This window comes from Lampetra fluviatilis, chromosome 53 (assembly GCF_964198595.1).
Source record: "Lampetra fluviatilis chromosome 53, kcLamFluv1.1, whole genome shotgun sequence".
NCBI lineage: Eukaryota > Metazoa > Chordata > Hyperoartia > Petromyzontiformes > Petromyzontidae > Lampetra > Lampetra fluviatilis.
Genome location: NC_136327.1, coordinates 5,328,748 through 5,346,049, shown reverse-complemented (window position 1 = coordinate 5,346,049; position 17,302 = coordinate 5,328,748). Strand labels below are relative to the sequence as shown.

General features: G+C 47.2%; 1 protein-coding gene across 1 annotated transcript; it reads left to right on the top strand.

The window, feature by feature from the left end:
• The first annotated feature begins 2,697 nt into the window (after positions 1-2,697).
• On the top strand, positions 2,698-17,077 carry ACAA2 (acetyl-CoA acyltransferase 2). The gene is made up of 10 exons (XM_078879272.1): positions 2,698-2,890; positions 8,567-8,733; positions 9,702-9,830; positions 11,452-11,568; positions 12,479-12,626; positions 13,015-13,190; positions 13,518-13,647; positions 15,254-15,324; positions 16,141-16,295; positions 16,512-17,077. The coding sequence occupies exons 1-10, from the start codon at positions 2,875-2,877 to the stop codon at positions 16,594-16,596; spliced, it is 1,194 nt and encodes a 397-aa protein (XP_078735398.1). The 5' UTR covers positions 2,698-2,874; the 3' UTR covers positions 16,597-17,077.
• Positions 17,078-17,302: the final 225 nt, after the last annotated feature.

Here is a 17,302-nt window from a genome sequence, read left to right as displayed (position 1 = left end):
ACGCTAAACATTTTGAACAGACACACATTCACAACTTTGCCTTTTATATATATGGAGATGAATCCGATGAGCTATAAAGCTCCTTTTCACCGATGTCCAGTAGGGGCGGGTCAGAACGTTACAACAACAAAGACCTCGACATGGTCGGACGAATCAGTGAGTGAAGTTCATGGGAACAGTAAACCTCTGTAGCAGCGATATAATAGTGACAAGGAGGCGATTGGACGCCGGTGAGATATTGATTGCAGTGGATCTGTGAGTGCTGGATCATTCATAAACGGGGCTGGGTTGCGTTGTTTGCCCAGTAAACGTGGGAAGTGCTGGAGATGCCTGTGAGATTAACTTCAACTCTGACCCACATACATCTGGTTGGGAGTGGGTGAAGACTGTGCCGAGATGCTTTTGTAAACAAGGAGCGAGCGGCCGCAGCGTTTGAACATTTTCTTCAACATTACAATTATGTTAACTTATATAGGTAATCAGCGTTTGAGGAAATGTACATACGTGTGTGTATTTGATTGCAAAGAGATCTTCTATCCCCGTTGAACGTCTTTCGCACCGTACGTAAGCCAACCGTGCTAATAGGATGTTATGCATCCCCATGTGGGTAAAAGTCATTTTCTGTTGACGTTATGTCATTGTGAACAATGGTGACCGTGTCCTCTTGTGATATTTTACTGTAAAACACTTGTAAATCCACTGCCGGCTGTATGAACGCCACCCCACGCAACGATGAACACGGTTGGCAAAGTACGGTGCGAAAGAAGTTCAACATAGTACTACGTGGGGGGTGGTGTTCTAACCATACTTGACCACGCTGTCTACTGCAGGTTGGTGAAGTGAGTCAGCCAGTATATTTCAGGTGAGCCCCCCCCCCCCCCCCAGTTGCACAATGTAGGTGTTGTTTTTTCAGTGGCTGCCCAGTCAGGGCCAGTTCAGATATTGGTCGCCCAAACGATGTAGCTGGATCCCTAAGTGCAACGTGGAAAAACCCGACTGCGTCTTGCTCTAACAAACAAAACGCCAGTGCAGACGTTCCCTCTAGCGCCCAACATTTATTTTGCACATTTCACACAAATGCGTCATCAGCTGCAAAGCGGCCAACTGGGCCAAGGTCACCATCGTGAGCCGTCTTGGCAGGCTCGCCTTGTGGGGGGGGGGGGGTTCTTCTATACATTTGGTGAAACGTTTCTTCATTCGTGAAGGGCCAAATAATTGCCGATGCTTTTGATAAACCATAAACCAGTGTTCTTCATTGCAAGGCCCGCGGGCCACTGGGTGCCCCCCTAACGTGAAAACACCCCCCCCCATGATTGTGCTGCTGTCAAACCACAAGTTTGAAATGTGTGGCGGCCCTCACACTGATGATGTCTTATCGGCAAAAGTTGTATTCCCCCCCTCACCCTCTGAGAACTAGTAACGAGTTGGTGGCACTCACGACATGTGGAAAATAACATCGGTGCTGTTTTGGGACAAGGATTTTTTGGCGGTGGTGGTGGCGACGACTGTGGATTGGCATTGGTCTGTCTGTATCGTGCACACTACAGTACAGGTATGGAGTGTGGTTTATTTCCATCTCCTGGTGAAATAAAAGGGGACACCCTCTGATTAGCACGGTTGGCTACGTACGGTGCGAAAGAAGTTAAATGTACATACACGACAACGACAACAGGAACAAGACTAAATGAGTAGTGCCACAATCACAACATGACAAGAGACCAAGCATTGCTCTCCGTTGGTGTGCACATTGAAGTGATTGCGATGTTGATGTTCATGCTTTGCCTGTAAAAATCCATTTAACTTTGTATATGTATACATTCGATAAGTTGTAGATTAAATTGTTGCACGTGTTGTTAGCTTGTGTGTATTACCCTTGATACTTTGTGCAACCCGCGTATTTCCATCTCAAGGGATTATCCGGGTAAAAAGATATTTTAAATCCAAAAAAAGTTCGGGATCAACAGGTTACCCCTTTATTACTTTGCACAGTGCAAGGACAGGCACTTATCCTCGTGCAACTAGGAATGGCAATTGGAAATGGAGCAAAGGTCGTTCACTTTACACACACGCATACCTCCCGTCTCTCATGGGTGGTGGAGGGTGGGGGACATGGAATCAGTAACGGCATTTTTTTTAAACCACAGCACATAGAATAGTGAGCGAAACAACTACGTTTTGGATGCGTCCAATCTCACACATGTGCGTGTCTCTTTCACAAGAGCCCGGGCCCCCCCCCCCCACTGTTAAGTTTCACACGAGATTTGTCTTTCAGTAAGAACTCCCCGGCGTTAGGCCTGTTGAGGGTGACCGTCAAACAGCGATGCCGTAGCTTCACTAGAGACGTGGGAGGTCAAACGAGCTCGCAACACAGTCATCACAAGGACCCTAAAAAAACCACAGTTCACCAAAACGACTCACTGATTTTAAGGGGTCATTTGCCCGAAACGTTTGCCAATTTTTTTCTAACGGGTAAAAAAACCCATCGTTTTACTCGTCAATGCACACTCCCCCAACACCCCACGGGCGTTAATGACGAATGGTAAATTGAAAGTTTATGTTCTAGCACAAAGCACATTTGCTCGTTGCAGTTGCACGACTCCTGCCAGCAGGCGGGCAGCACTGCGTTGTGTGAGCGGTGGGCGTCTCTCCACTCGCTCTCTCTGGCCATAGCTGCCTCGCTGCTTCCTGCCCCCCCTACACCTCTATAAAGAGAGACGCCCAGCCGACGTCGCATTCGCTTCCCGCACAAAACTCACATCCCAACAACCCCCCCCAAGTGTAAATTTCTTTGCTTTTAAATCGATTTGAATCCTCGTTAACCCACCCCATCTCTCAATTGTCATCTCACCGCCTCTGCGCCCAATCCACTTCGCAATGGCCCTTCTTCGTGGTGAGTACAGTACAAATGCGTCGGGTGGTGTTTGCATGGTTTCCGTTTGCAAGATTGCGTTGTTTTCTGTACCACCCCTCCGTGTGCTCGAGTACTTAGCCACAGATCGTGTGAAACGTCTGCGAACGACGACGATGTTTGATATACTGTATCAAGGAAACCCTCTTTGTGGATGAGTAGTGGTTTTCAGACGAGTTTTGTGTATGGGGGTTGGAAGGTATTGTAGCAAAACGTACGGTCCGTTTTGTCGAGGGTCAAGGAAAGGAAGATGGTCAGTTTAACACGCGTAGCAGGCTTTCGTGACCAATATCCACATGTTTTTTGGGGTTATATCTGGATGTCTATGATGCTAGTTGTAATTACTGGCGAAATGTACTCGGATTGTAAATGTGGATTTACTCGTTAACACTCCGGTGTGCTGTACTCTTAACGAATTGGCATGTTCTTCTGACGTGACAAGCCTTACTGATTGGGCTGTCGGGTGGTGGCGGGTTTAACGACACATTTATAGTTACGCGATCTAACCCAAAAAAAACTATTGTGGAAGGATTGTGTCCACTCGCTGAACTTGCAACGTAAACACGTGGGAGAAAGTGTGTTGCCAGATTTAGGAACGTTGTTATGGACAACACGCGAAACTTGAGACGGTCAGACGTAGAGAGACCTAAACGCGTGAGACAATGAGCGTAGCACTCCTAACGTAAGTGTCAAACCAGTCGTTTATACATCACCTTTTGTAACCAGATTACGAGGCCCGCTGAGATCGAGTCTCCCTTTCATGAGCAGACGTGGGTCAAACTATATGGCACCGGTGAAAAACGTGAACGTACAAACTTAACTGCGCCAATTCGAAGGCCAACATTTGCTCAAGTCTTGTTTCCATTTGCATACAACTACACTGTCATATATAGAGGTTAAAGTCAACTCGCGTAGCTGTTTAAAACTCCAACCCCTAATGTATTATAACAACACGACTGTATATGAAGCTCTTTATCCAAACGACCAACTCAAAAAGTGTTAACCCCTAACACCAATAATTAAACAAGCCTTAACTCTATAGCTAAGCCAAACCCTAACTCAAGGGTTAACGAAACACCAATCTTTAACCAAACCGTAACTATGGAGTTAGGCCAAACCCTAACCTGAACCCCACCTATTCCATAAACAAAGGCCTAAGCCAAATCTTTAACCAATCTATAAAACTAGACATGTCCTTAATTTCACTGTAAGGAGGGCAGTTTTAAGTTAAGAGTACCGTAACAATGGTTCTTTATGCAAAAAAAGCTACATCTTAGGGCCTAAGATGGCACTGTGTTGGACGTTTGCCAAATTCCTTTTTAAGTAATTCGTCATGTGGAAAGAAACTGGAATGTTTACGAAACCCATCCGTACATGGTTAATTATAAATGGTACATTGGTCATTCCACTGCTGGATTAAGGCCTCCCTGCGCTGTTGTAGGTCATGGTGAACGTTCAACCATACTTCACGCTGGTCAGTGGAGGTTGGTGAAGCAATATTTGCTCAGAAACTGTTCGGATATCACTCGCCAAGGATGTTCGCAGAGTTGCAGGAATCAATTCGGGTCACAGGGTTCATTGTGCAGTGTGCCAGCCAAATGCTTCAATCGCCCATCCGTATATACTTTATTTTCCAGCTGTTTTTGCCAGAAAGTTTCACATCTCCCAAAAACAGTACGCCAATAACTTACTGCAGCGTTTTTCGTGATTGTGCTGTTTAGCTCTGATGTGTCTCTTGAGTTGTACCGTGCGGCGTTTCTGCATCACGTCTGACCGTTTCGCTCCGTGCGATGATGGTAGCTTCTCGAGTTCAATTCCAGAAGAAGCCCTCCCCCGACCCCCAGCATATGGTGTGAAACGTCGGACGTCATGCCGAACAGCATCATGGTACAACATGAAAAACACATCGGAGAGTGTGGCAATACATTTACAAAAATTTATGTAAAGAGATGGTGTAGAGCCTAAAATTACATTTTTTTTGACTGGTATTGACACTTGTGCAGAAGCAGGGGCCGAATATAAATGCAAATAGAAAACCTCGCCTTATAACTGAATATAATACTACAAACATATCTGCCAACGTGCTGCCTTGAACATTGGATGACATAAAATGCTTGGCTTGTTTGAATACCAGCGTTAGGCAAGATTACACAATGTGGTGCCTTGTCCTTAATGTTCTTATTCCGATGTATCCCTCTTAACTGGCACCAGACCAGAAAAAAATAGGCGTATTGCTTGCCAAGAGTAACACACTAAAACTGCTCCATCTACAAAGCTTTGCAGTCCCATTGCTTGTACGCGTTTTTGGGTATAGACCGGGGGGGGGGGGGGTGGGCAACCAAAATAACAAGATAATTATTTTTCTAATTCGGTAAAAAAAACCTGCAATATTTAAAGAGCCGCAATGCAATGTGAGTAACACCACTAAGCAATACTTAAAGACTTGCATGCAGCTCCAGAGCCGTTGCGGTTTGCCAATCCTCTGCTATAGACACTCGACCAGGGCAAGGGACAGTTGAACTCCCCTGGCTGAGGACTACGGGGGTGCTTTCAAGGTCATTGGTGTCGGCACTGTAGCCCAGTGCAATGTGTTCAGACGTCAGTTGTGCAACTCTCGCCAGGGCATTCGTACTCGCCGGCAACAAGAACACCGCTCACCGTATCCCATCCCCCCCCCCTGCAGCACGGTAGCTTGGTGTTCATCATCATCGTCAGCCATAATCAATCCACTGCTGGATGAAGGCCTCCCCAAACCGTCGCCATCTATCACGGTCCCGCGATGCAACGTTTAAAGAATAACTTTCTGCACCGCCTTCCTTCGCGTGATCAAATGCGGCCGTGCCACTCCCGTGTAACAGAGCTTTAACAAGGAGGTTTATGGATCGTGGAGAGATGGATTTTGTTCGTACAACTTCCAAGCCACGTGACTAGCTAAGAGCGGGCAGTTACCCGACATGGTATGTGGGGAGGTTTTCATTTGGCAGTGAGTTGTCTTTTACTGTTCGCCTTTTGGCGTTCTCTGGTTTAACACTGGCGAGACTAGGCCATAAAGAAGGCCGTCTCTGGTGTAGGCCAATCTGTTTCGAAGACTGCACAAGTACGTGTGGTTAATGTAGACTTGATTCATTAACACCTGTTTTATTGCCAGAAAGAGTAAAACCTATTGCTTTTATACTGGGCTGTTACGGATTCATTATTTGATTTCAATTGAATGCAGGAACACAGTTGACCTTCAGTGCCATGCATGACCCCCCATTCACGCAAACCTGCATTCACACAAATGCGTTCTCCCTCACGAGCTGGTGAGCAGCATCCTTTCCTTATTCTCATACCTACCGAGAGTGAACTCATTGCGCAATCCCCCCCCCCCATACACCGTCCGTTATGCGGGTGACCCGTGCACCAGCAACTGCACACGGAGTCCCATGGCTTTCAAAATTTCGACATCCGCAATTGTCCGGATGATATTTGGGCTCCCATTGTTGGTCGGTGTCTTTAAGACGTTTGTCCTTGGTTGGGGGTCTCATCACCCAGTTTGATCCCCGTGTCTTGAGATCCGGTCAGCACTCACCGTGCCAGAACCTCTTGGTTGACGCCACCTGTTTGTTCTCGAACAGAGTGCTTGCCGTAATCTGGTTTTCGTTGGCCAGGCACCAAGTTGAGTCTTGTGGTAACCTGCTGGCCAGGCGACACCTCATCTGAATCCTTTGTTCCTATGTCCGTGACTTGAAGTAGTAATAATTTGTATTCATAAGAGGTTACTGGCTAGTTCAGCGGTGGCAGAGCACTGGTTTAGCACTGCCGAGATCCTGGGTTTGTTATCCTGGTTTAGGCCACCTGTCATAAACCAGATTCTCTAATCGAGCGAATTCATAGGTTCAGCCCCATCACCATTAACTGCCCCGCACACAAAAAAACCCATCAGATTGAAGTTGGTTTTCACTTCAATTGGCAAAAAAAATCCAGCTTTGAATTAAAATCATATCTGACTTCCATGTGACAAAAACAACTTTTTCATTGCATGGAAAATGGCACCCAAATGTTGTGCATAAGGTCACTTGAAGGGATCAGAAGGTCTATAAAATAACCTTTAGTAGGGCATTCTTGGAATGTACATGGCAATGCCTTGCTCTGAGAGTTCCAATTACACACCTCGTCTCCTGAGATGACACCGACAGCACAATCGCAATAAAATTCATGTATAATTGTAGCAGCAAGAAGGGAGTACTGGAAAAGTAATCAATCAAGCAAGCATTTAACTAGTAAGACATTTCTTTGAATTGCGACACAAAAGAACATAAGTTGCTTTGTTGTAATTAAACATTTCAAAGGTTATTCAATTTTTATATTTTTACACAACTGACTGATGGCCACTTTCCTCAACAAATGATAATTTCCTATAGCAGCAAAATGTTTCACTCTAACAAACACATAATAACCAGGCTTTTATTACTGCTTACCCCCCACAGTATTGGTGGTGCAAGGGAGCAGTGTTGAGATCACTTTGCTCTGAACCCAGCTTACTCGAGTTTAATTCCCAGCCATGGCTAACATCATTGGCACGAGATCTGAACTGGTTCTGGGGCAGCCCCTTCACCAACCTGGTCTAATAACCCCGATGCCATGGGAGTCCTTTATCCAGCAGTTATTATCCAAGTTAACACGCAGCCCCAGGTGACAATATAATCTGCTCACTTAAAAATTGTTTGCTCGGGAATGTGTATAATCGGGCGGGTGCTTAGTGCAATTACAGCCAATTATATTTTCGTTTGAGAATGTGTTGTGCACAGATGCTGTGGTTTGTTGTCTGTTTTATTTTAAATGCAGCCCTGCTTTTTTTTTAAACAAGTAGCAGATGTCGGCTGTCGCGTCTGCTGCTTTGCCACATGCTTCGTTCGGCTGCCTTATGATATAGGCGGTTAGAAAAATAAAGTGATTCAAATGAGCCATTTCTTCCAAGTTGAAGGGTCTTAAATACGCATAAACATAACGTAATATTGTGTCTGCTTCAATTTACACTGCACAATTGCGATTAAGGATCCCGCTGGGTAGACCCTGGGAGCACACACATCGCTCTCTCGTGAGCGATACATTGGGCTCGTAACGCGTGGGGAAAATACGAATGGCAAATTTAATTGGGCACAACTGCATACATTTGCAGTCGTGTATGTGTGCAAATGTCTGCTTATAAGTACAAATTCCTGTTTATATTGTACCTACAAACATTTTATCCATCTCAATATGGTATTGCTCTCCTATCCCACATACGTTTGTGGTATTGTGGGGCAGACAGGTATTCCATAAAAAATTCATTATCCCACTGGGCCCTCTTCTTCTTTTCCATTATTGTACCGTACGAAGCATTCTCTCACGTCTTTACCTTCACCAACCTGTAAAAGTGAAATACGATCAAATAGCCTTCACAAATCACCGTGCCCCCACGAGCTTAGAATGGTGATTTGTTAATTTTTTTTTTACTTACCATGAGGCCAATGGTCATAGGGCATAACGTTCATACCGTAGGCCCCTTGGTTCCATCCGGTCAGAATGAGCCCTAGCTCGGCGACCGCACAGAAATGCCGACAACGCGGACGGACGATGTCTCTTACAACGCAGACGTGTACCGAACCCGTACTTGTGTGCCCGCGCGTGGAGCAGGTGTGTTTGTGGTGGCGGCCAAGCGGACGCCGTTCGGCGCGTACGGCGGTTCCCTCAAGGACCTGACGGCCACCGACCTTGCCGAGCACGCGTCGCGCGCCGCTCTTGCTGCCGCCAAACTCTCGCCCGAGAACATCGACAGTGTCATCGTCGGGAACGTCATTCAGGTGGGGACGGTGGTTGGAACGGTGGAGACCTGGGACTGTGTGTCGTAACATGGGCCGAGGACATACCTGGTTGCACAGCTGGGCCAGCAGACATGGGTCTCTGTCATAAGGGGGGCAATGATATACCTGGGTATACTGGTAGGGGAGGTGGAGGCCCAGTATGTGTCCTAAGGGGGTAAGGGCATACCTGCTTATATTGGATTAGTGGAGGCCTGAGTCTGTTCTCAGGGGCAAGGTCATACTAGGTCACAAATTAGGGCAGTGGAGATCTGGAGCACTCAATGGGCAAGTGCAAAGCGCATGCTGTTGCTTATGACTAAATAATCTGTAATGTGCCCAATTTGGGAAGTTAAGCATGATTGAGCCTGGATGGTGCTTGGTTGAGTGACACCCACGCGCAAATGGGTAGCTTTCTGGCTTGCGGAGATACGTGGTGGACAGAAGAGGGGAGTGCAGCAAAAGCCATTGTTGTATTGTACTTCTGTGCTCTCATGTTGAAGCTCTCCTCCTTCACTGATCAGCGTCGTGAGGTATGCTCAAACGAGTTTGGAAAAAACGAGACAAAAATTGCTGGACCGAGTTCATTGGAGAATTTAAACCTTTGCGTGCCTAGTAGGTGCGCGGGTTGAGTGCATAGCAGGTGGGTGAGCGCGTGCGAGTCCAGTACGTGAGCGAGCGTTTGCGAGCGAGGTTTGCGCGTCGATTTTGCTAATCGAATTGCCACCCCCGAATTTTTGATGGCTCGTTCGCTCGCTCGCCATCTAGCGAACGGCGGTCGAGTGTGTGAAGTGTGGTTGGGATCAAACTGTGAGAGCAAGAGCACAGCGGGGTGTGGGGGTGTGCGTGGACGAGGTTATGCACGTGCCGTACCTCGCACGCAAGCGGGGCAGCTGATAAGGAAAACGTGGTGGTCTGAGTGTACATGCAGTAACGCGTGACCCTGCGGCAATGGCCACGTGTGCGCGCAGAGCTCGTCGGATGCCGCGTACATGGCTCGGCACGTGGGCCTGCGCATCGGCGTGCCCATCCCGGCTCCGGCACTGACCCTGAATCGTCTGTGCGGCTCCGGCTTCCAGGCTGTCATTTCCGGCACGCAGGTACAGCTCGTGGATATTTTTGTTTCTTTATCTAAGTGATCGACGCACCTTGCAGCCAACGCGCAACGATTTTCAGATTCTTCTGTGATATCTACGCACGAGAAAACCAGGCTTGACCTGTTTTGTGACCGTGCGATCATGGGTTCACATGATCGTCATGGTGCTTGCAAGTACAAGCGGTAGTGAGAGCAGGTGAAGCAAGTAAAATCTGCATGCATCTAAAACATCTACAGTGAGATGAGATTTTTATTCTGCCCTTGAAGCTGTTGGCAGTGAAAAGCAGACCATTTATTGGTGTTTAAAGCTCAAGTGGGATACCACAATGTCTGAGACATTATTAAGGGTTATTAAAATTAAAATGGCGCAACACTACAAATGAGCAATAAACAGTCCTTTAAGATTAGATTTCGTCCTTAGATGCGACAAAGCAGTATTTATATATGATTAGCATATGGAGATAAATCTTAAAAATAAAATTTTAAACTAAATCTGAAACTTTTACATGCCACTTTCAAAACATCTTTACTGCCACCGTTAAGTTTACAAGTACACGTGATTTTTTTTAGACTTCTCAACAATCACGTACTTTGCGGTGACAAATCTATTGATGGGGTTTGATATTTTTTTTCTTGTTTTAATATATTTAATGAATGTAGGAGAGTGGCAGTTCTGTCCTAACAGTTTGTTTCTTGGGCACGGTTAATAAAAGAGAGAACAGTGAGCCCGTGACTTTGAGTGCACGTGCCCATCTGTGGCAAGAGCTGGTGGCCTCTTGTGACCCGACAAACGTACTCCTCTCTCGAGTAACCTGTCCACCCCACATCAGCCACACCACACCGGTACAACCTTTGGTTGTGGCAGGATAATGCCCGAACTCGTTTCAACAGCTGATCCGGATTCTCAGAGACAGGCAAACCCCCCTCCCCCACAACCAGCAGCAGCTTTCGTTTTTTCCTATGCTTTGCAAAGCACCTGCATTTGAGAGAGCGTGACCCTGGGCTGTTACGATTGGTCCGTGGCAAGGGTGATGATTGCCGCCACCAGTTGAGTAGCAATGTTAGCTTTGTCTCGCTGCCTTTTGTGGGCGATGAGCCCGTGATTGTCAGTTTGCTTTATTTAATAGAGCTCTGTTAAAAGCGAATAAGAGTATAGATCGATAGATTTAAAAAGGATGGCACAATAAAAATAATGCGTGTTTTGAATGAGCTTGAAGTTAAAGTTAATGAGAAGGGAAAAAAAAATACTTCGAGGCTGTTAGATTCTGTGTTGCGGTGATGCCACATCAATGCCACTCGCATACATTTTGAATATTGCATCAATGCTATTATGGGAGTGCCGAATGGCTATGACGGAGTGCCAAACGGTGATTTCAAATTTCTAACTCGAACAAGGATGAGCATTACTTTACACGAAACATTTGGATGCAACAAAAAAAATCAAATTTTCAGTATGCAAGTTTGTTTTTCGAGAGATGCAGTAGTTTTCTTTTAAAAAAATGTTTACAGCCAATCCCGTTCCAAGTGCCGTGGCAATGCCAACTTGAACGACCCTCTCTCCCTTTCCTTTACTGCACCCTAAACCCTTCCCCGTGACCACACTTGTGCCGTGCGCGTTTTTGCAGGAGATCTGCGTGCGCGACGCGGAGGTGGTGCTGTGCAGCGGCGCGGAGAACATGAGCCAGTCCCCTTACGCCGTGCGAGACATCCGCTTCGGCACCCGGCTTGGGATGGACCTCAAGGCAGGCCCCCCCCCAATCCCTCCCCCCATTTTCTCCATACTTTTCCTTCTGCACCCCCCGCTCCCACTTCCTTTCCACTCATACCACCATCCCTCTCGTGCGTGTACGCGTGCGTGTCTGTACTTAGTCAAACCACAAACCAAACTATTTTTTACACGCTTTTATTTAACTCACTCTGTCTGTTGTTGTTGTTCTTGTTGTCGTCGTCGTATCCTCAAATCTTGTAACCAAATTTTTACCCACTTCCCAATGTGGTATCGACTGCAAACTTGGTATACTTATGTCATACTGATCACAATACTATATTCTATCATAAAAAATATATATATTTTAAAACATTATTTTTTATATTTTATGTTTCGGCTTGGCTCTAATTGTCCATGGTAAACTGACGTTGGCTGTAAATTACCACGGTCCCTTACGTTATGGCAAGCTTCGGGGCCACTTCCTGGAGTCGTGGAGTTCTTCCATTACAAGTACGGTACATTTCATTAAAGCGTGTTTTTTTAAAGTTTTTTTTTTTATATTCTTTTTTTGACCAGGTAAGGTCCCGAGCTGTATAGCTCTTCTTCAGAAGCAACCTGGCCACAAATCATAGCCCAGTGAAGTGTCTTATCATGTAGACATTTATAGCAGCCAAATACTCTAAACGCATGTTTCTAAAAGTGGAGGGAAAAACTGGAGGACCTGAAGAAATATCCACACAAACAAATATACATCTGTCCACCAGGCAGTATTAATGGCAGGTACAGTTGATCGGCAGGTCATGTGGTGTGTCAATGACGAGCGCGGAAGAGTAGGCTTATCATCCTCTTGATGTCCATTATACGACAGCAGTAAGCAAGCCTATACGTGCTTGTCCGTATCATATAAATCGTCTCAAACATATATTGCGTGCGCACGCGGCCAGATGGAGGACACTCTGTGGAACGGGCTGACGGACCAGCACATCAAGATGCCGATGGGCATCACGGCCGAGAACCTGGCGGAGAAGTACAAGCTCTCGAGGGAGGACTGCGACCGCCACGCGCTGCAGTCGCAGCAGCGCTGGCTCGCTGGTACACACTCGCTCGCTGCCCCCCCCTCTCCCGTCATCTTGCCGTACTCACGCCGTTGTTGGCACCTGCGCACTGCACTCAACATTACCACCATGCTGCCCCCTACCCCTCTTTGTTCACAGTGCAACCACCGCACCACAACACTGCTCACAATTACATTATCACCACCCGTCCCCCCCCACAATTAGTGCCACCACTGCAAGTTACCGCCACCACCACCACGCTGTCCGTGTGCAGGTGTTAAGTGGATTGTTACATCGCAGGACTGTGAGGGATGGCCACGGCTTAGGGGAGGCATTCATCCAGCAGTGGCTGACGATGATGCCAATGATGAATGTAGTTAACATAAAATAAAATATTAAACGATTTTGTTTGCTGCCCACTGCAGCGCACGAGGGCGGTAACTTCAAGGAGGAGATGGCACCCATCGAGATCAAGGTGAAGAAAGGCAAGCAGATGATGGACAAGGACGAGCACGCGCGGCCCACTGTCACCCTGGAGCAACTCGGCAAGCTCCCGAACGTCTTCAAGAAGGGCGGCGTCGTCACCGCTGGCAACGCCTCCGTACGGGAAGCATCGTCATTCGTTCGCCAACTTGTCTGGTCTTTTGAAAATGTCTTGATGGAGGTGGCCGAATGGGCTCAGAGAGCACTGAGCCAGCACTGCCGAGATCCCGAAATGGAATTTTGGTTTCGGTCACATACCTCCAGTTTTTTAAATGCACGTGCGAGTGCGACCTGGGTTAAATTCCTGGTCGCAGCTAGCTAACATTGGTGTTGAATGATATCAGTTCCGATCTTGGGCCTCCCCCTTAGGTGGACTCGGCCTTAAACAAGCACCAAATTATTATCTTGGGTGTTGTTGGGTGTCGTTGTTGTTGCGCGTGCTCAGGGCGTGTCGGACGGAGCTGCGACTGTGCTGATTGCGAGCGAGGAAGCCGTTAAGAAGTTCAAACTCACCCCACTGGCCAGAATCGTGGCCTATCACGTGTCTGGCTGTGACCCCAACATCATGGGCATAGGTAAGTGCTCCGTTGTGAATTGAATGTTTGTGTGTATATGTGGGGAGTGGTGGCGTGTAGCGGTTAGCGAGCTGCGCTTCGAATCTGGCGACTTGGGATCGATTCCAAATCACATCCAACAACAGTGACGATTGTCTGAACCGGTCCTGGGTCTCCTCTAGGTCGACTCGGTCTCAAATGAGTACCTGGAGGGATGTGTAAACATCGCTACTGGAGAGACAAAGGCGATCTGGTGTGGTGCTGGCCACCCACCCCCTGGTGTACCGGCCTTCAAGTGTTACTCGCTAACGGCACTTGCTCCAACAGTCTGTTAAGACTATACGGGGGTGGGGGAGGGGTCTGTGTATATTAGGGATTCACATTTGAGGTCAACAATGTTTTTAATTTCAGATTTTCCAGGAAGATTTCAGATATTTTCAGATGATTTACATTAGCTGATGGTTTGACATGTCTTCACGCTAAAAAAAGTGACCTCACCTGATGCCACGCTGTGCTGCTTTGTCAGGAAAAGCTAGGAATAGACCTCATGTGACAATTTCCTGTGGTCTCGCACTTCGATCAATTCAAAATCACATTTATTTTTCGGATCAATCAAAATGTTCTATCTCGGCCCCATTCTCAGATTAATTCTAAAATTGAGAACATATCTGTCGTGTGTGTGTGTATTATGCCAGTATGTGTATCATCCAGTTATTAAAGTGAACCAAAATAATGGTAATTTATAGCCTTGGTCAATCCAATGTTGGATTTCAAATAACCAGGGTTGAGCCTGATGACTATTTGGATAAGACTGTCTCATAGCTAAGGCTACAGGGTGAATTGAATCTTGAATCCATCTGTGTGGAGCTTGGAGTGTTATATCCTCTTTTCTGGTGGTGTATATACTGGTAGGAACCACCTGGTTCCACCAGCCCACAGGGGATTATTGTGTCCGTCCGTCGTGCATCCAAAAATGGGAGGGGTCGGGCTGGGTGGAGAGGGGAGGGTGGGGAGGGACTGGGTGGGGAGGGTGGGGAGGGGAGGGTGGGAGGGATGGGGCTGGGTGAGGAGGGGCAGGTCACCCCGTGGTGCCCTTATAAAACGTTTAACCTACTCATGTCGGCTTGTGCCCGCCCTCACAGTCGGCCATATTTGCGGAATACACCACGCCGCCGTTGACCCTGGCCATTGACCGAGCAACCCAACGTTCCTACCAGCTCCCTCTGCAGGAATGTGTTAGAATTGGTTTGTCAAGTCTTGGTACTCAGGCTTGACTGGGTAAAGTAACGGCCATTGTAAAATGAAGGACAATATTGCAAAATGTATAACATTTTCAGCTGAAGCATAACAGTCCCTTGAATCATGTTAGGGGTTAATAAGTAAGTGCCTATTTTTCATAATTGGAACTTGTTCAGTAGCATTAGCAAGTTCATTGCTAGGCTGTTCACCTGCCTGTATTTAAATACACGATCAAGCGGTACACACAACTTGGTTATTGACTTACACGTGTGGCCAGAGTTACATTAAAAAAGAGGCTCGCTTCATGGATTGGCTTTTACATCGTTAACTCTTCAGTTTAACACATGGGGTTTCGCGACCAATGTTATCCATAACTTTTGTTTCTTAGGCCCAGTCTCGGCCATCCAGGGAGCTCTGAAGAAGGCTGGATTGAGCATCAAGGACATGGACCTGGTGGATGTGAGGATGCACACACAGCTGAACCTCGCACTTTTGACTCTACCACCCTCATTGTTATCATCAATAGCCGTGATCTATCCACTGCTGGATGAAGTCTTCCCCATCGCCTTGTGGGATCGTGATGCAACAACCCATCTAGTTCATCTCCGTGGTGGACACATTCTCAGGCATTCCCTACTTTGGCTGCCACTCCGTCATTAGTCACCTTGGTTTGATTCCTGGCCATGGATGATATTAGTTGCGAGTGATATCGTCCTGGGCCTCTCCTAGGTCGACTCGGCCTTATACAGTTACGTGGAGCTGTTTGTAAACGTCGGCACTGAAAGAGGGCTAGGCATGATGGTGGCCACATCATCGTACTCGTGCACTGTGTCGACCACAATTGGTTCTCGATAACAGCACTTGCGTCAAAGCAGTATTGTAAGGCCAACTGGGCGATCTTGGCGTTGTACGGCAAGCCCTCGCTTAACAGTGTTCACACGTGCTTTCGCGATAACGCCATTCTTCCGTGACAGAACACTTTTCGCACGTGGAACACGCTCGTTATAACGTTTCTGAGTGGTCAACGACAAACCACTTTTTTGAGCTGCGTGGCTGAGCGTTGCGATCCGGAATGATACAGCAACATGGGGGTGTAACCTCAAGTTAATTGTCCCGGCATCTCACTGTGTGTGCGTACACTGAATCTTGCCAAACTTTATCGTTACAATATTTATGGGGAAACAGATTTTTCTAAACGCGCCACTTTTCAAGCAACACGTCTCCCGCGTTAAACCCAGGAATGACTTGTGTGCTTGCTTGCGTGCTGGTGAGCAGATCAACGAGGCGTTTGCGCCGCAGTACCTGTCCTGTGCCAAGGAGCTTGGGCTGGACCCTGCGAAGAGCAACGTCAATGGCGGTGCCATCGCACTGGGTCACCCGCTGGGGGCGTCGGGCACACGCATCACGGCCAACCTGGTGCACGAGCTCAGGTACAGCTCTCTTGCACCCCCTCGCCCCCCATGTAGGAGGCAGTACATCAAGTTGGTTGCTTACTTCTGCATATATTACAGTTTGTGCCGTTGGTATTTGCGGGATTTTCTGGGCGATCTCGTCGCAGGATATGACACCGATAATACAATTGGTATAAAATGGGAGTGATTTTTATTTTCACTGTACCCCCTCCTCTGCCCCCCCCCCATCCCAAGGCGACGCGGTGGCAAGTATGCTGTCGGGTCTGCGTGCATCGGAGGTGGCCAGGGCATCGCGATTGTGCTGCAGAATGCCAGCTGAAGCGAGCCTGGATCAACAGGTGTTGCGACAAGCTGGGCTAAGCCAGTCTATTAAGTGGGCCTCTCCAAGAAATGGAGATTAAAAGAAAAGTGAAAACCATAAAACAATATAAATTTGGCCCACCTGAGTAGTAAATGGGGTTATCTGTTCACGTGGGAAATAATGTGCCTTCATTGGGTTAAACTGTATAGCTGCAACTGTGAAACAAGTTATCCAAAAACTGCTTTGTACATGTTTTCACATGTCTTCACTCATACATAGCTTGATATTCGTATGTACATATATACGTAACATGTAATGTACTCCATTCACCATATACTCCAACTATGCCAAGAAATCTGAAGTACATTTAAAGGGCTGTTTTTTTTTAAAAGAGCTTAAATGATATTTTTGGCAAATAGGGTGCAACTTAATATTGTGCTGCTTGTACGGGAAGTTGAAGGCCAAGCATCTTTTGGAAATAAACAACTTTTATTGCAAATGTTGCAGTGTCATTGGCTCCGAGTGACGTGGGCGAGCGATGCGTCCAACCCAGGGTTTCATTTCTCACCGATTATGTTCTGCGTTGCCGGTGAACTGCGGCTGCGGTGGGCGGCACGTGACGAGTAGCCACAATCATAGCAAGAAGTATACTGGATGTGGTTTAACGGGTGCAAAAATATTTTGTGCGTCGCCCACATGGACAGCACCAGGTAAAATTAAGGTC

Bases quoted from the DNA above. Each gene is read 5' to 3' on its own strand.
- ACAA2 (XM_078879272.1), top strand. The intron at 9,831-11,451 runs GTACAGCTCGTG...GCGTTTTTGCAG, and splicing joins CTGTCATTTCCGGCACGCAG to GAGATCTGCGTGCGCGACGC. The intron at 15,325-16,140 runs GTGAGGATGCAC...GCTGGTGAGCAG, and splicing joins AGGACATGGACCTGGTGGAT to ATCAACGAGGCGTTTGCGCC.